General features: G+C 57.0%; 2 protein-coding genes across 2 annotated transcripts; one reads left to right on the top strand and one right to left on the bottom strand.

The window, feature by feature from the left end:
* The first annotated feature begins 1,550 nt into the window (after positions 1 to 1,550).
* Positions 1,551 to 8,696, top strand: CCDC69 (coiled-coil domain containing 69). The gene is made up of 9 exons (XM_057409575.1): positions 1,551 to 1,664; positions 6,066 to 6,135; positions 6,529 to 6,683; positions 6,943 to 7,018; positions 7,143 to 7,216; positions 7,420 to 7,521; positions 7,773 to 7,896; positions 8,090 to 8,183; positions 8,286 to 8,696. Exons 1-9 carry the CDS (start codon positions 1,617 to 1,619, stop codon positions 8,452 to 8,454), a joined length of 912 nt encoding a protein of 303 aa, XP_057265558.1. The 5' UTR covers positions 1,551 to 1,616; the 3' UTR covers positions 8,455 to 8,696.
* Positions 8,697 to 9,200: 504 nt separating this feature from the next.
* On the bottom strand, positions 9,201 to 16,524 carry LOC130599157 (cationic amino acid transporter 2-like). The gene is given in 14 exon segments (XM_057409400.1): positions 9,201 to 9,500; positions 10,035 to 10,122; positions 10,541 to 10,688; positions 10,943 to 11,051; positions 11,621 to 11,787; positions 12,106 to 12,248; positions 12,322 to 12,424; positions 12,786 to 12,922; positions 13,392 to 13,614; positions 13,979 to 14,115; positions 14,350 to 14,506; positions 14,762 to 14,917; positions 14,994 to 15,366; positions 16,516 to 16,524. Coding segments are annotated over 14 exon segments (2,250 nt in total).
* Positions 16,525 to 18,503: the final 1,979 nt, after the last annotated feature.

Here is an 18,503-nt window from a genome sequence, read left to right as displayed (position 1 = left end):
TACCCCTGAAGAGGTGGAGACCAGCACCTTGCTGAGCTTTTTATCCCACAAACCGTCTACTCAGCCCAAATAAGTACTCTCAGGCAGGGAAGGAGACTTGCCCCATGTATGAAGTGCTGGGAGAGATAAGAACAGAGACACTTGTGGTGGTTTCTGAGGAGGGGGAGCCGATGCCAGGAAGCTGCTGTGACTCACCAAACTTCACCCGGGTTAAGCAGCACCTACCCAAAAGCATGAAGCCAACTGGTCCCACCAGTCCCCAGGAGGCTTGGGGCCTGCCCCTCACCTTCCCCACCCTCCTATCCTAAGGGTGAGACATCCCAAGTGATGTTTCACAACTTACCCACTCCAGTCCCAGGGTTACCAGGGCAGAAAGAACACCTCCACATCACACGTGATGGGGATGTCGCACACCTCCTCTCCCTTGCTGTGTGGGCAGGAGGAGCAGTGGTGAAGCACCAGCCGTGCTGGCAGCCCCTGGGCCCGCAGGCTGCTTGGACTAATCCCAGGGGATATGTGGAAAATGTCAGAATAGAAACTTGTTGACAAAAACTGGCAGTGTTTCCATACGGGCACAGCCTCGTGACTGGGGTGAAACACTCCTGTTTCAGCAGTGCTGGGTGGCAGCAGTCTTTATTTCAGGTCAGGATGTGTGTTCGTTTAGAAATGTCTGTTCTTTCACTGTATTTAAAGAATATCCCCAGAACCAAAACATTTGGAGGAGCCTGCCTTTCCTCCCGTTAAGTTCTAGACAGGACACTTTCAAATCCATGTGTTTTCCTACCTCTCCAGGACGCATTTCCAAAGTGCAAGGTTTCCTCCTGGAAAAGGGCACCCTGGCTCCAGGCGCAGTATGTGGGGTGTTTGGGATGCTCAAGAGGGGGTTAGGCAGGATGCAGCCCCCCAGGCAGTATGGCCCACACTGAAAGCCCCCTCCAGCCAGCACAGCTACCCCCATAGCAGATCTGCTCCCAGAATAAAGCACCCCAAAGCCACCACTTGTACACAACCACCCCAGGACAAGCTGAAACCTCATGGGGTGATGGCAAAAGCCAGGATGGACCCTACCTTTGCCGCTCTCCCAGGTGGCTGGTGTGGGTTCACCAAGGAAGCACCATGAGGCCGCCCTGCTCCAGCTGAACCCCAGCCCCAGCGCAAGGTCCTGCTCTCCTTTTTCCTTACCCCAAACGGAGCATCCTCAGTGCAGGTGACCCCATGGACACACCAACCCGCAGGACGGGGGATCCTTCCACCTTGGAACGAAGCACCCCGAGGATTGGAGGGCTCGGAGAACCGGAGCACCCCGCCGGATGCCCGTGGCCAGCCCCGGGGGCGGGCGGGCTGCCTCCGGGGGCCCTGCCCTTGGCTCGGGGGTGCAGAGCACCCTCTCCCGGCGCTGCCTGCGAGCAGCTGCGGAGACTTTTTTATTATTATTAATTATTTATTTATTCTGTATTTTTTTTCCTGCCTGCCAGCTGGGGCGGCTCGTCCCGTCCCGTCCCGTCTCGTCCCGTCCCGTCCGTCCCGTCCCGTCCGTCCCGTCCCGTCCGGTCCCGCCGGGCAGCGGAATCCGCTCTCCCGGGGATGCTGCGCTCCGCACCCCGCGGCTGAGCCCCATGGGCTGCACCGGCAGCGCCCTGCGCTGCTGCCCCGTCGGCGGCCAGGTAGCGGCTGCGGGGCTGGGCTTGGGGTGGGCTTTGCCTAGGGTGGGGGCTTGCGAGGGGTCGGGGCTTTGCGTGGAGCTGGGGTTCGCGTGGGGATGGGGGTGCGTGGAGCCCCGCTTGCACTGCTGCGGGTGGGAGGTGTGCGGGGGGGGTGTGGGTGGGTGGCTCGGTTATAACGGGCTGTGAGTATCCCACCGGGTACAGTGGGAGTTGCAGCCACCTGTGCTGCACCCCTCTGGGCTGTACGCCCCACATCACCCACGCTAAACTGGGGTGACAGTGCCTGTTGGAAATGCTGGTCCCATATAGGAGAGGGATGGGTTCCCCCATCCTCTGCCACTCTCCCACAGCATCCTCCCTTGCCCCAAAAGTTGTCCCCCCTCTCATGCTGGGTCCCCCTTTGTGCTGAAGGCAACACTTCTTCAGGGGGACGCTGAGTCCCCAGCAGATATCAGTGCATTGCTCTGCACTGAAGACCTCTTGTGATTTAAGGTCTAGAAATTATCCGCTGCTTATTATTGCACTTTTTTGATGCGTTCTCACTTTGCCATATGCCTTGGGAGGTATTTGAGAGGTTGTGCTGTGTGTAACTGGTGTCAGTGGCGGCTGGAGGGTGGCAGGGGCAGGAGGAAAGCTGGAAAGGCCCCATAGTGCTGGTGTTCCCCCCTACATGGACAGCCCTTTGCAGAGGCAGCTGCAAGAGCTCGGCTGCCCGAGACCATGTGTCTAAAGCACAACCCACTGCTGGGATGTGTGGGGGAGCAGGAGTGGAGCTTGCACAGCCCTGCAGCCAGCAAGTGCCTTTATTTACAGCACTTGCAGCCTTGGCTGCTTCTCCATAGCATAGAAATTAAAAACAAACCCCAAACACTGTTCTCTCTGTCATGGGATCAGACACTTGTGGGCTGGTTTGTGACTGTGAGAAGGGGCATGGTGCAGGCAGAAAACAGCAGCCCCGAAGCTGCAGGTGCTGAGAACTGAAAGGAGGAAATTGAAGTCAGTCACTTGCCCGCAGACACCTCCCTTCCTGCCCTCGCCGGCTCCCCAGCTCCTGTGCTGTGCCTTGAGGCACTGCTCACTGCAGTTTGTGCCCCATAAAACAGCCCTGATGCTGTGACTAAGTCACAAGTTAATCCTGAAAGCAGCGCTGAAAATCTCCTTTATGGCAGCAAGGGGTGAGGGCAGGCATCGAGCTGCTCCTGCACACGTCCTCACATCCTGGGTACCAAAAGGCAGGTGGGAGACTTTCATCCTCCCACTGCTGATGGGCGGACTTGCAGAGGTGGTCCCATGGGGCTGTTTGGGGATGGGGGAGCTGTCAAACCCAGGCAGACCTGGGTGGGCATAGAATCATAGAATGATTTGGGTTGGAAAGGACCTTAAGACCATCCAGTTCCAACCCCCTGCCATGGGTAGTCCAGTTTGCACCATGGATAATGAGCACAACTAGGAAAAGACATCATGGGGCTGGGGGCTGCAGAGGCTTTGGGGCAAGTCCCATATTGGAGGTGACCTTGGGGAGCCCATGCTGAGCTGGATCTGGTGGTGGATTTCATACCAGGCACTTCTACATGCCCTGGGGGAGGCGGCTTGGCAGCCTCATCCTTCCCATCACTGGTCTGCAGGGCGATAAGGAGGCACAGGAGAAGATGCCATGGACAAAGCCCGGCTCCAAGCTGCAGGCACTGTCCCTGCAGGTCCCCTTCCCTCCATCTCCATCCACACTTGGCCACCCAGCACCACCACTTGCCCTTCAGTCATGCTCCCAGCGTGAGAGAGGCTGAGACTCCTTCCCAAAGGATTGGGGCTGAGCTTTGGCCACCTTCCAGTGCTGGGGTGAATTTATTTTGGAGGTATAGGAACTATATGTAGCAGCAGGAGCCAGGGAAAGGTCAGGATGCAAAACTCAGGGCTGTCAATGGCATGAAGGCTTTGTATACGGTCTGCAGCACAGATCTGACTGTACGAGAGGTGATGGTCATCTCATAACACAACCTCAATAGAGGAAAAACAGCAGCAGAGTCAAAGGCAGGTCCCACAGACCTGAGCCAGCGTTGCTGTGACAGAACTGAGCATCTGCTGCAGGTCCTGGGGAGGTTCTATAGGGTCACAGGCCAAATCCTGGCCCCCTTCTCCAAGGCCACAAAGCAGAACCTGGAGCCCAGGAGCAGAGTCGGGATTTAAATGCTCATTTCCTGCCTCTGTGTGATTTCGTTTGTTGTTGCAGGGTTTCATTGCTTAACACACTTGTAAAACAGGAAAGGAGGAAGAAAAATACAGTGCAAAACCCCACCTCATGCTGAAAGCTGAAGCAGAGGCTGCAGCTGCCTCTGTGCGGGTCCTCCCCACCATTGGCATCTTTTGGGATGCCTCAGGTGCGCTGGAAATCCCAGTTAATCCACCCATAAACAACTCTGCTCCACACCATTAGAAATGTTTAGTTCTAAGAATGTGGGCACTTTTTTTTATAGCTGGAAGGTATTTCTTCTCATGAGCCTCCCCAAAGCCAAAGCCAGAGGTTTCCATGCTGAGACTTTACAGCATAAGCAGTGCTGCCAGTGCCCTGCACCTGAGGGATGTTCCAGACTGCTTCTTCCCTGGGCCAAAGCCATTCCAGATGGAGTAACTCCCAACCTGCTCCTTTCATAGTGGGTACTGGGACTGGCTTCCAGCTCTCCACAATGCACCGGTGACACCAGAGGTGTGGGTGCCATGTGCTGCTCTGGAGGTGGCAGTGGAAGGTGCTGCTGTATTTCAGTTTACAGCCATATTTTGCTTTTCACCTGGCTTTGGAGCTCTCATCCCGAAGGACAATTGAGTGCTCAGGAGTGAAATTAGCTCAGGACACTACTGCAGTAGCTCCTAGAGGTAGGAAGGGTGTCTCCATGTCCACCCCATGGACAGTCCCCTGGCACAGCTTGTGCTTTCTATCAGTAAAACCTGTGAGGTGTTTGAGGCTGCTGTGATGCTCTCAGGCTTGCAGAGCCACGACTGCCCCATCCACACTTTCCAGACCCTAAAACCCAGCATGGGACACGGGGTATATGAAATAGCAGGGGCGTGCACATTAGCATGAGACGGGTGAGGGAGGAGGATGGGGACCCTGCAGCTCAGCAGCATCCTGGGGTGACCCATGTTTGCAGGGCAAGTTGTGTCGGGAGTGAGAACAAGCCCTATGAATCCCGACTATCTGGTGCCTCCTTATCCCACTGCCTGGGCTGTGTTCAACACCGCAGCGCTCACGCCATAGAAGGGAAGATAAAGCTGTGGCTTCCCAGAGGCTCGGAGTCTTCCTGACCCTCTCTGGCAACTGCGCTTCCCTCCGGCTTCAGGAGGGGAGCTGCAGGGGAGGCAGAGGCAGGGACCTGTTTGCTTTGCCCCGCTGTTTCCCCAAACCAGGCTCCCAATCTGATCTGTATTGATCCAAGCTCCTGAAGGCTGCAGGGCTGGTTTTGTTAGGGACCGGTGTTCTTAGAGGCTGCTTTGTTGGGTGCTGGAGAGCAGCATCATGTCTGCAGGTGTGTTCTGTGTCCACAATGCATTCGCACCCCGACCTAGAAGCACGACCCAAGGGGTGGCATCAGGGGCAAGATCTACCCTGCACTGGGGAGGCTGAGCTGCAAGAGCAGGCGAGATTTGCTTCTATCTTCCAGTAACACATAAAAATACATCCACGTCTCTTTTCTTCTTCTCCTCCTCCCCTCCAAGTGACTAAATTAAGCCCGTGCAGGGCTGGAAGGCATCCCACAGAGCTGCGCTGCTGAAGGCAGCTCCCGGCTCTGGGTTCTATCAGCCCCCGGCAGCAGTGGGAGCGTGCGGGAGCCCGCGGGGCCGAGCAGCACATTCCTGTGCTCCTGAGGTCATTGCCTGTGCCGCTGCCAGCCCTGCACAGGGCCCGCAGTGCCTCTGGTTTATGGTGTTTTCGTGTCTCACTCCTGGGCCAAAGCCCGGCTGTGTAAAGCATCGGCCTGTTTGGGATGCCAGGGACCAGGCTGACCCTGAGCATCCCAAGGCAGCAGGGTCAGGGCAGGAGGAAGGTGGCAAGGAAGTACCACAGTCACAGCCAGGCCAAGTGCTGCCTGCTCTTCCCCACCAAATGTTTTGCTGCTGGACCCTATTTTGCATCAGCACCATGTCAGGGGGGTTGTGAGCATCCTTTGGGTTTTCCAGCCAGTGGCTGGCTATGCCGGGTTGGAAAGCATCTGGGATGAAGGGAAACAGCTTGGGGCTGCCTGCCAGGCATCCATGGATTCTGGGGGCTGTCAGAGGGCAGGGAGGGACCACTGCTGCTTGAGCAGCCATGTTTTAGGAGGGCTTAAGCATGCCCAGCACAAGGTGCCTGCTGCAGGGTGTCCTGTGCCCTGCTTTGTCCCTCTTGCTCCAGCCCCTTCTCTCTCTTAGAGACAGCTAAAAGCCCAGCAGCAGAGGGGACCAGCATCCCAGGAGCTCACGGCCGTGAAGACAGAGCACGGTGAGAAGATGTGTGCCTTCTTCCCCCTGCTGTGCTTTCATATTGTGATATTAATAAAGCATTAGGGCTGACCACAGGGTGGCCAGCCTGCACTGGGGAGGATGGGGATGGTGGCTGCAGCCTCCACGTGGCACTGGTGCAAGTGGGCAGATACGATGGCATCCCAGAGATGAGGCATCCCATCCTCTCAGACAGCCAGATTGTTGCCTAATGAGCTGTGTCCTCTCTGAACCTGTCAACATCATCCCAAATAGTGCTAGTTTTCACCAGTGAGATGGGGGGCAGGTATTTGTCCAGTGGGAAGAGGACAGGGGCTGAACCCAGGCCAGGACATTGAGGCAGCCCACTTAGCAGGATGCAGCCGGCACCGTTCCAGCCACATTTGCATTGCAGCCAATGCCACCCTCTTGCCTGAGGATGGGAAGGAGAAGGCAGCAGTGCCAGAGAGTACAAGACTCCTCCAAGGTCAGGAGGAGGATGAGGAGGAGCGGCTGCAGGATGCCAGATGGGAAGACACCAAAGGAATCACCCAGGATGGTGACATCCAGGTCAGTCAAACGTGGGTGCTGCTGGGGACGGCAGCTGAACAGGGAGCATGTGGCCAACCAGGACTTTCCAGGCATCAGTCATGGACCAGGAATGTGTTGGGTTGAGCTCTCCTGTTTTGGGGAGAAGGAAGGGGATAGGAAGGAGTTAGGAGGCCTGGAATGGTGCTGGTCTAGCAATGAGGCACAGGCAGCTGGGAGGGCCACAGCATCCTTCACATCAGGTCATACAGGTGGGGTTTGTCATCTCCCTGCTTCCCAGGTGGAAAAGGGAAAAGACCTGGAGCTGAAGGAGCAGTTTGATGCCTTGAGGAGAGAGCACATGGAGACCCTGCAAGGTGCGTGCTGGGACAGCAGGGCTCACCCCAGTACTGTGGTTCCCCCCCCAGCTCCATGGCTCCTTGGGGCTCCTTGCCCTGGTGTCCCCACACCAGTGACACTTGGTTCATGTTCCCCCTGCAGAGCTCCAGAGAGCACATGAGCAGGAGAAGCTGCTGCTGGCAGAATCCCACCACAGGTCCCAGGCAGCCTTACAGGTACCTGAGGGGAAGTCCCTGGGGAGGGCTTGAGGACTGTCTGCTGGCTCTGCCATGGTGCCCCAAGCTCTTCAGTGGTCACCTTGGTCCTGGGGACCATGCAGACTTCTCCAGCCCTGGGGCTATGGGGGTGCCACAGCCCAGCTCTGCTCAGGAAGGAATCACAGATGTCTCCCACCCTGATTCTTCCCTGGCTGCCCTAGGAGACGATCCAGGCACTGAATTCCCAGCTGAAGTCCTTCCAGGACAGGATGAAGCGGGTGGAGGAGTCCCTTATGAGCACAGACTACAAGAAGCACATTGAGGTGCAGAGAGGGCTGGCAGGGAGGGGACATGCCTCTGGGGTGCTGGTCCAAAGCTTCTTGGATGGACCCTGAGATGGGGGGGCACAGGGCAGCTGAAGTGGGGAGAAAAGCCCCATCCCTGGGAGGTGCGTGGGCTGTTGGGGTCTCTTGAACACAAGTGATGGGTGAAACATGGAGTCATGTGTGTGGGATGAACCATGGCAGATACCCCAGTACCCACCCTATAGCTGCCCATGCCCTGTGTTCTGTAGGAACACGGAAGCCCCAGCCCCTTCTGGGAGCAGGAGCTGGAGAGCCTGCACTTTGTCATCGAGATGAAGAATGAGCACATCCATGGGCTGGACAAGAAGCTGCTGAACCTGGAGACTGTGGTGGGTTGAAAGGAAGGGGGGGTCACAAGTGGGCTTTGCTCTTTCCATCTTCTCTTTCCACCTGAATCCCATCCAGAAGGTGCAGCTAAAGAGGAGGTGGATGGAGCCTGGTTCCTCTCTTTGAGCAGGGAGGGGATGCGGCTGCAATGCCATCACTTTCTGCCTCCCTCCTCATCCTCATGCCCATTTCCAGGCAGAGAAGAACCTTCTGCTGGAGGAGAAGGTGAAGACTCTGCAGCAGGAGAATGAGGACCTGCAAGTTCGCACCCAGAATCACTTGGTCATGGCAAGGTAAGTGCTGGTTCCATGCACCCCGGTGGCACCGGGGACAGGGAATACATCGGGAATACATCAGAGCCCACGGTGCCATTCACAAATGCTGTTTCCCCACAGGCAGCTCTCAGAGGAGCTCCTGGCTGCTCGTGGAGCACTGGAGAAGGAGGCACAGCTACGGGAGCAGGCGCACCGCGAGAAGGAGGAGCTGCTGTACCGCGTGCTCAACGGAGGGGACGGCTCCCCGTTCCCCATCGCTGCCGGCGAGGTGCCCCTCATCGCCACGTAGCACAGTGACGGGGTGTCAGGGCTTCCTTCTGGGTGCCAGAGCCCAGGGCTGCTCTCACAAGTGCCCCACTGCCGGGGCAGGCCCCCGGGCTGGCCCCATCCAACCAAGGGCAATGGAGCATTTCACAGGACGCTTGCGCCTGCCTTTCCCCAGCCCATTCGAGGCACCCTGGCAACCCCACTGCACCATTCCTGCACCCCTTCCTCTGGTGGGAGGCTTTCTAGGGGTAGAAGGGGTCAGCCAGCACACACAGATTGGGCTGGATCCAACCCAGCGCTTGCCTCTGAGCATGGTCAGCATCAGTGCTGCTTGGGGGCATGAGGAGGAAGATGAGGCGGTCACTGGGATGGGGATGAGCACAGGGAAGCTGAGGAGAGCACCGGGATATGGTGGTGGTAATGTACCTCACTCCTGGGAAAGGAGGTGGCCAAGCCCAGATCTGAGCCACAGAATGGGTGCAGCTGGGTATATCTGCCACCTCCAGCACTGCCCCTGCTATAGACCATACCTTCCTCCCCTTCCCATCACCTCCTCCAACTCCAGCAAACAGCTCCCAGGGATCACTCCTCCATCCCAAGCCTTCCCCCACTCACTGCCACACAGACACCAAGCCCTCCTGTCCCCACTACACATCAGCAGCACCACCAGTGCCATCCTTTCCCCCAAAGCTGGGCAGAGGCTGCATGCCCAGAGGTGCACATCTGGGGAGCAGAGCATCCTCCCAAGGAGGAGCAGGCTTCAGCGGGTCACATCCCTCCCTGCTCCAAGCCAGCACATCCCCATTGGGAAAATGCTGCCAGCAGGGCTGGATGCACACAAGCACTTTCCACTGGGTGCATGAGCACGGTGAGATGGTCACTGCTCTGGGGGCTGTCACTGGCCTGTCCCCTCCCCAGGGCTGCTGAGCCCTGGGGTGTTTGTGTGTGTGGACGTGCACCAGGCCAATGTGCCACTGGCTGTAACAATTACAAGTCTGTAAGAAGCAGCAGCCTCAGAATCCCATGTTGGTGGGTTTGGGGATGGTGCAGGAGCAGCTCGCGGCAGGGCTAAGGGGAACATGGGGAGGGGTGGGAGCAGGCGCCACAAAACCACAACAAGGAAGCCTCTACTGTTGGTCCCCCTTTTCCTGCTCCTTCCCTCATTTCATTCATGTCAATGGGCTCCTGCACAGAGCAGACCCCAACCCTCCCATTCCTGCCAAGCTGGCAGGGCCCAGCAACTGCTGCTTCCGTCCTTTGTGCTGATCCATACCAGGAACACAGCAGCTGAACAAGGCAGCCAGAAAGGCAGCAGGGATGTGGGGTCTAGCTCTTACCCTAACCATCAACAGTAGGAAATGAGGGTGCCTGCTGTGTCAGAGTCATGTCCCCCCCCCAGGGCACCCACTGCCCCCGGCACCCCCATGGCTATGGGGATGGATGGCTCCATCTTTGCACAGCATCCTCAGGGATGCAGCAGGTGCTGTAGCATCAAAGCATGGGAAAAGCAGCAGCAAACCCAGCCTAGCTGTGATTGAAGGGCGCAGGATCTCTTGGCAAAGGGAGACGAGGCTGGTGGGTCTGGCACCCTGCTCTGGGCACCTGGTACCACGTCCCAGTGCCCCCAAGGCAGATGCTGCGTGGGACCTGGAGGAATGTGCCTGGCTCTGGGAAAGGGGAGTGCTGGGAACTGAGGAGGAGGAATAAATGAGCCCAGAAAGGGACTTGCCCACCATAAGGGAAAAAGCTGACCCTTGGCATTCATGGAGAGACAGGCAGATCAGGGCAGCACTTAGAAGCCTCCTGCTTTGCTGTGAGCAGCTGAGGGGTCAGGGTGTGCAAGGGGCAGAGGGCAACGGGGAGGCTGAAGGGAGAAGTTCCAAAGACACAAAAAGTCAACCCACAACACAGTAACAGCAGCAAAGGCTTGTTTGCTTTATCCTCTGCAAACCTCCTTCAGCGGCGGGCTCGCCACGAGGATTCAGGGTGCCCAGGGACGTTCACCAGGCTCTGCAGGATGCGACCTTGAGCCCAAAGGATCTCTCTTTCCCCCGGGCACAGGGTGGAGGGAGCCGGGCACTCTGGGACCAGCTCTCCCCTCTTATTGCCCTGGAGCAGACGGGCACCGAACAGTCCCGCAGGGCTCCAAGGTCACTTCCCTGGCCGTGCTTCCCATTGCCTCCCAGGGAGCTGCCCCTTCAGGCTGGTGGCTCGCAGCGCTGTGCCGGATCCCGTAGCCAAAGTAAATAAGGAAGCCTGGGAATGGGCAGAACAGGGTGGGGAGACTCTCTCTTCCCTCCCCTCCCAAACACAGTGTAATCACCCCTTCCCTTTGGGCCCCATATCAGAGGGCCGAGTGTTCCCACCACCCTTTGATGTCAAAGTTCAGCATCTCCATCCTCCCTCCACCACTGTACATTAGGCAGCATTAGTGCCACTGGCTCTCAAACCAAGGCTTCACCAAAAGAGGTTGCTACCAGCCCTGGGATGTGGAGGGCATCCAGGCTTACCAATGGCCATCCAGAGCAGGTACCGCAGCCAGGCACCCACACTGAGCTGGGCCATAAGGATGCTGTTGATGGTGATGCTGAGAAGGGGCAGGAAGGGTAGGCAGGGGACCTGAAGGGACCAAGCACAAGGGAATGGGGTCATGACTTCACCCAGATGGACCAGAGGTTCCACAGTCAAGTTCAGTTCTTTGCAGCTTTAGGTAGCTGCCAAGAGGTGAGAGGAAGGTGTGAGGCTCAGAGATCTGAGCTGGGACCACAGCCTGTGCTGGAGAGGGATGCTCTGGAGGGTTTGGTTGATGGGACAGGAGGTACTGCAGGATTTCAGGGGGGAGGCAGTAAAACACGGGCAAAACCAACCCAGGGTGTCAAGACCAGGCATCCTTTTACTGAGGAGCAGCTCTGATTTGTGCAACAGGCAGTGGACTCGGGGCTGCAGGAGGTGCCCCTTTGGCCTGTGGAACATGATGGGGAAGAACCAGGCACGGTCCCTATGCAAAACCCCAAGACCAATACAGCACATTGTGGATGTAGTGAGGGTCTGCCTGACCCAAAGCAGAGAGAACACACACCCCACATGCAATGACACCCTTTCCCCAGGGGGCTGTGGCACTTCCCTGCTCTCCATCCCCCAGGTCCCTCTCCCTGGACACAGTCCCTGAAGCCAGGCTGTGTGCTCACCATGAAGGATGCTCTCTCCGGGCTCTGAGGCTGCCTCCAGATGAGCAGAGCTGCCACCAGGATCCCCAGGAGAGGCAGAGCCAGGGCAGTGATGCACCAGGCACCTCCGGCACAGAGGCACTGCAGCCCCGTGGTGCTCACCCAGCTCACAGCACACACCAGGGTGGCTGCAGAGGGACCACAGCAGTGTGAGGACAACGCTTCCCCATGCCGATCCCATCCCTCACCCATGCTGCCGTGGTGGGAGGGACAAAGGACAACCAGGGGACGGGGCTGGGAGCTCTGCCATGGTGGGTTTAGCTTTTCCCTCCAGGAGGGAGCAGGTTTCCAAAGGTCCCATTGGGGCAGCAGTTGTGCTGCAGTCAGGAGAGGGCAGGAGGGAGCCAGGCAGATCCTGCTGCGGGATGGTTTACAGCAAGCAGCAATGCCCTGTGGTTATCCCGTGCTGCCTCCCCATAAACCCCATCGGTCTCTCCTGGGCGTACCTATGGCTGTCGGAGCCCAGGCCACTGCAGAGGAGGAACAGGGGGTGGGATGCGAGGGTGGATGGACAAGATGGTCCCACCAGAGCTGCACAGCCAGGAGCTTCCCTGCAGGAGTGCCCTTAGTGCTGGATCCAGGCCGATATCTGAGGAGCAATGTTGGATGTCCCGGGTATAGCCAACATCAGAGGTTGGGTGAGCCCTGTCCCCAGCACTCACCTGAGCAGCAGTACACAGCCAGCCACCAGAGAGTAAGCCAGCAGTGTGCCGATGGACATCATGTCAACCAGGGCTTTCAGGTCAAAGAGGAGGGCCAGGAGCGCTGAGGGAATGCAAAGCCCTTTTCAGTCTCCCAGCAGAGCTGTCAGCACTGCTGCTGTGCCCATCTCATCTGTGCCCTCTGCCCTCCCATATCCCCCAACACCCACTGCAACTCAAGCACCTCGATGAGCTGGTGATGCTTTGGTCACTGGTGCAAAGCATCCTGCCACCTCCTGCATGGTAGCTCAGAGAGGCTGAATCCAAGGCCAAATATCCTCACCCACAGTGAGGAGAGCTCTCTCTTGTGTATAGAGGTATTGCACCAACAGCTATCAGCAAGCTAGGGGGAGCCTGTGTTGTCCTGCTGGAAGAGAACATCCACCAAGCCCTGCTCATAGGTAAGGGGTAACGCAATCACTCACCTGCCACTGCTCCAGACACCAGCGTTGCCACCACTGGGCACTGACGGCGACTCACTTTGGCCAGAGGTTTGAAGAGGAGCCCATCTCGAGCCATCGCATACAGGATCCGTGGCATGGGGAACATGGAGCCCAAGAGACTGCAGAGAAAAGAGGAGAAGAGAGCAGGAATCTAGGAGATTCCAACCTGCCTTTTGTTCCTTCTTGTGTGGAAAGGGAGCCCTGGTTCATCTGTGTGGCCATGACCTTCTCAAGAACACGCTGACAAATCCATAACCTGCCTCCCCATCACATGAGGAACAGTATCAGGGCAGTGATGCCCGCAGGTCATGGGGAGACCTGTGCCCACCAAGACACCCCAGCCTGCTCCTGCAGCCACGATGCCACCAAACACCTAACCACTTCCTTTGGGGCTAAAAGCAGCGTGGCAAGGGGTATAATGGTGGTGAGGAGGGACCAGAATGAGAGCAACGGGACTTGTGAGGAATGGCTGAGGGATTTTGGCCAAGCAGGGCAGTGGGAAGGGACTGGGAATAGCTTCTGGATGTGTTACAGCTCCAGTGAACCTTGCCCTGAGGCACAGAGCTGCCATCAGAGGACTCGCCTCACCTGGTTGTCAGGGCACACAGTGACCCCACAGCCACAGCATGCTTTGCACTGCTCCAACCAATGTACTCAAAAGCCACTGGGAGCGGGCTCATGGTGTCCAGGAGGTAGTAGGGCATCATCAGGGTGAGGGCAGCGGACACCCCGAAGTACGCCAGGAAGCAGATGAGGAGGGACAGGATGATGCCCATGGGGATGGATCTCTGCGGGTTCCTCACTTCTTCCCCTGGGGGAGGACAAGCTCAGCTGTAAAAAACAGATTCTCATTCAATGTGCATGGCATGCTAAGAGCCAGCTCAGGCTGGAGAGCATATCCCGTATCCCCCCAGGAGAGAAGGGACACAGAGGCCTTCTCTCAAGGACATAGAGCTCCTGGGCTCCAGGATTACGGGGACATGCTTTGGGATTAGCCCAGTCATGCCACATGGACTCTTATAGATCCTCCTTTGAGCATAGAGGACAGGAAAGAGCAACAGAGCCAGGAATGTGCCCATTCCTATCCCTACACTAGCTTCTGCAGGGAGAATCACTGCCATGGACCCCAGCCTGCAGGGCAGGGTCCCACCAGCACCTCTCCCCACCTCACTTACCTGTGTTAGCGATGCAGTCAAACCCAACAAAGGCATAGAAACAGGCAGAGGCTCCAGCCAGGGTCCCACTGAAACCATAGGGCATGAAGCCTCCCACCCCAAAGGCACTGGTCATGTTGTCAGCCACAGACTGGTTCCTGGGAGGAGGAAGAGGCAGGCAGTGCAGAGGGGTCAGTGCAATGAGAGGACCAGGCAGAACAGTCCATTCAACCCACTCACTCCTCCAGCATCAACCCAGCAGGATGTTGGTTCTTTGACTCATTGCCAACAGGGCAAGGAAAAATGGGATTTCCTGGGATAAAGCATTAGGGGGATGACCCGTCCATCCCCACCACCCTCTGTAGGCAGCACAGGGAGAGCAGATCTCATACCCAACTGCCCATGGCAGGTCCTCCTCCCTGAGCTTCCAGTTGCTCAGGTCACCTTTGATGAAGCCACTCAGTGTGACAAAGAGCAGGACAAGCACGTTGAGAGCTGTGAAGACTTTGTTGACTGTGGTGGACTCCTTCACTCCGAAGGAAAGAAGCCCTGGGGACAAAAAGAGCAAAAGTGGCTGAGCATCCTGGATGACACCAAGCCCAGGGTAGACACTACTGGAGAGGGTGGAAAGAGGGGAACAGTGATAGAGTCGGGAGGATCTACAGATTTCCCCAGATCCCCCTTGTATTCCCCATTCTTTGCTCAGGGAAATAGCAAAGCCTCAGAGGGATCAGCACCATCCTGAACGTGGGGCAAGGAGCTCATCCTGCATGATGGAGGATGGCACAGGGGGCTGCACCCTACCTGCCAGCAGCACCACCAGGCCAGCAGCAAAGGCATCCGGGTGCTCTGCCAGTCCCACAGAGCTCATGGCTGCGTGAGCACCCAAAAACCTCCCCATCTTCTTGCCGAGGAGCTGGTCCAAGGTAGCACTCCAGGCCCGGGCAACACTGGCAGTACCTGGGGAGAGGTGATGGTTCCATGGGGTCTGGGAATGACAGCCAGCAAAGGTAGGGGGATCAAAGGGGCCTCATACCAATGACATAGGACAGCAGCAGGTTCCACCCAGCAATGAATGCCCACAGCTCACCCACTGTCACGTAGCTGTACAGATAGGCAGAGCCAGCCAGGGGCACACGGGCCCCAAACTCAGCATAGCATGCCCCTGCCAGAGCAGACACCACAGCTGCGATCAGGAAAGAGATGACGATGCTGGGGCCGGAGCTGGTTTTAGCCACCTCCCCTGCCAGGATGTAGACACCAGCCCCCAGCGTGCTGCCTACTCCCAAGGCGACAAGGTCCATGGTGGAGAGGCAGCGGCGAAGGCTGGAGTGCTCTGAGGCAGCCGGGATCTGCTTCCTGCGGGAAAGCATCCTCGGAACAGAGAGCAGCCAACCCCAGCACGGCACCTGTGGGACAGGAGAGCAGCAGGCGTGAGGAGGATGCTGCCCCAGTATAAGATTCAAACCACGAACATTTTCCTTGCAGCTCCCACCATTCACACAGTGATTTCCAGACTCCCTGGATGCCGCCTGTTTTCTGTCTGACAGAAAATGAGCCCATTTTGGAGCAAGACTGGGCTAAAGTGGCTCTGTTACTCTTATCACAATAAGAAGTGGATAAATGCATGATTAGGGTTCACTAGGCTCTGATTTGTGCTATGGTGCAAAGGGACAAGGACACCTCCCTGTCCCCTGCCAGCTCAACAAGTTCTATTGCTCCAGCAGCATCCCTAAGCAGGGACACAGCCAGCATTGTCCCAGTTTTAACACTAACACTATTTGAAATGCAGAAACAGGGCCAGAGAAGGAGGGGTGGAAGATGAGCTGCTCTTGGAGCAGCTGTTGGCCTTGATGCGCAGCAGGAAAGACCCATCTGCTCAGCTGAAGATGCTCCCACAGCACCAATAACTGTGTCAATGGCACAGCTCAGATAGGGACTGGTCTCCCTGGGCCATCAGCCTGTACAGCAATGCTGTGGCTTACTTGTCACTGATGGAGACGTCAGCCCATCAGAAACCCAGTCATGCAGTATTAGTGCATCAGACAAGTGATGTGTTGGTACAGCACACCTGGGATCTGCGTGCTCAACCTTTCCCAGGAGCTCCCAGCACTGCAGAAAGGGGGCTGCACACCTCTGCATCCACACGGTGCTGCCGGGACCTCCAGTTACCCTGCAGCAAACCAAAGTCTGGGCCGCAAATCCTGTAATCTGCTACCTCCAGGGCCAGGGACCCCCTGGAAACCAGCACATCCCAGCAGCACTGGAGATCATAGGGCTGTGCAGTCTGTGCTGGGAGCCTGGGGAGGGACATGGACCACTCTGGGGCAGTACCCAGCACCTTGACCCATAGGATGGGATGCTGTAAGCCCTTGTAGCATAGGGAATCCCAACCTACAGGACAACTGCTGTGTCTCCAGGGGCTGAAGAGCTGCTGCCCAGGGACAGGCCAACTGAGGCTGCCTTCCCACCCCTGCAGCACCCACTCCCCACCACCAGTCCCACCCAGGGTATCTCACCCTGATGATTTCCCCTTGTTCTGCAAAGAAACTACTTACTCCAGCCATCCTTATGGCAAACAGCTCCCACTGTGAGGTGATGGTGAGCACCAGGCAGCCCCAGTCACACTCCCTTTAAATCCCTTATGGGAGAGCCCTGGCCCTCCCCTCACTGACCACCACTCCAGGCTGCACAATGGGGAATCTATGCAGAAATGTTTCCCACAACGCCTTCCAAACCATCCCCACGAGCCTGCAATGCTAATGGCCTCAGGGGCATCACTGAGTGGTTTAACTGATATGGCAAAGCTGCCTCTGCAGGTGGAAGGGGGAACCACCTCCCTCTGCCCCCATTCTCTCATCTCAATCTGTGGAGCAGGTTTTAGACACAATTGAAGCAGAGAGGAGCAAAAGCATAGCCAGGATGCAGGGGTGCATGCGCTTGCAGCTGTACCCAGGCATAGAGGGAACATAGGAAGAGATGAGCAGGTCCACGAACTGACTGCAGCAAGGCAGAGGAGCACAGACCCTGCACTTCCCCACTATTTGGACACTAACACCCAGATTCTGCCCACCCCCGTCACAGCCCCATTAGATAAAGAAGCCCTCAATCACCCAAATGCAGCTCACAGCAGAGCAGGCAGCACCACCACCCATCACTGACCCACCCAGACTTGTCTTAGGAACAGGACTGCAGCTCTTAGCCCAAGCATCTGCTCCATCTAAGCATCCAGACTCCACAACTCCTGTCTTAAGAACAGAAAGGACTGCAATAGAAACAGCAAAACCTGAATGCTCCTCCACAGATACCAGAAATACTCCTAACCCAGGACCTCCTCCCTAAGGGGAAGCATACAGAGGCTGAGCAGTAAAATGCAAGTAGAGACAGGGGTGGGTCCAGGGCTGGGCTTAAATAGAGGCCCAGGACTGATTGGGTAGGGGCTTCAGGTGAGGCTGATCAGGGCCAATAAGGAATATAAGAGCCCTCAGACACCAGCAGAGCCTTTCTATAGTGTTGCTCCTAGCAGTGAGAGGATATATGGGATGTGATGGTGTAGTTTGGCTGTTCTTAAGTACCTTAGGTGAAGAGAACTAAGGCTGGGCTCTAAGGATAGGCTGGAAGCTGGTGTTTTGGGTAGGATCAAACTTGGATTTTATTGTATATAGCACTGAGGCTGAGTATTTGGGACAGAACAGTCTTAGGTTGTGATGTAGTTCAGCACATTCTCTAGCCCTCAGCTCTCAATGAGCAAGAGCAGAGGAAGAGGACATCAGCTGTGCAGGATCAGAGCAGAGGTGGCTCTAGAGGACCTAAAGCGTAGTGGATGCTTTAACTATGAGGTTGCCCTATCTTGGCTGTATGGGGCAGCCCCATATCCCCAGTGAACCCTGTGAGTGTGTTAGCACCTCTGGGATAGGGTGCTCAGCCCACCATGACACAGCAGGGGCACCAGGAGGAGAGCAGGGCTGTTGCCCTGCATTGCAGTGCAGGGTGAACAAAGCTGTGCTTGTCACCCACGCTGTCTCATGTGAGAGAGGTCTCCAGACACCAACGCCAGTCCAGGGAACAACAGGGCACGGAGGAGCAGCGGTGCAAGCTGGCATTGAGCATGTCACATCCAGCCTGGGGTCCCTGCTGCCCAGGACAGGCAGGGCTGAGCAGCTCGGCTGCCTTGCAGCCCCAGAGAGATGTTCTAGTCAGAAGGTATCAGCAGGGTTTGGATGCCTGAAATATGTCAGCAACCTTCAAATTCCCAAGGGCGTCCTTGTTTTTATCTGCTCCTGCTGGCACCAGCCAGGGCGCAGACACTGCTGCCCATTGTTCCAGGGTCAGTTCCACTATCTCTTCCAGCCTTGCTGCAGCTTCTGTGCTGGCTGGGGTAAAGGATGGTGATAAAGAAGGAGCCGGTTTAACGTGGGTGAGGCAGGGATGGAAATGGCCTGAGGGCATGGCAGGCAGCGGTACAGCCTGCCAGGAGCATCTCAGAGAGACTCACCCTGCATCCCCACCCGTGCCCGTGCTGCAACTTCTTCTCATCCCTGTGTCT

This window comes from Pezoporus wallicus, unplaced genomic scaffold (genome assembly GCF_028554395.1).
Source record: "Pezoporus wallicus isolate ANWC-B61680 ecotype Strahan unplaced genomic scaffold, APGP_CSIRO_Pwel_v1 contig_8166, whole genome shotgun sequence".
NCBI lineage: Eukaryota > Metazoa > Chordata > Aves > Psittaciformes > Psittacidae > Pezoporus > Pezoporus wallicus.
This window is presented reverse-complemented; position numbering and strand designations above follow the sequence as displayed.

Bases quoted from the DNA above. Each gene is read 5' to 3' on its own strand.
- CCDC69 (XM_057409575.1), top strand. From the start codon at position 1,617: ATGGGCTGCACCGGCAGCGCCCTGCGCTGCTGCCCCGTCGGCGGCCAG. The intron at 1,665-6,065 runs GTAGCGGCTGCG...TCTCTCTCTTAG, and splicing joins GCTGCCCCGTCGGCGGCCAG to AGACAGCTAAAAGCCCAGCA. The intron at 7,897-8,089 runs GTTGAAAGGAAG...ATTTCCAGGCAG, and splicing joins GAACCTGGAGACTGTGGTGG to AGAAGAACCTTCTGCTGGAG.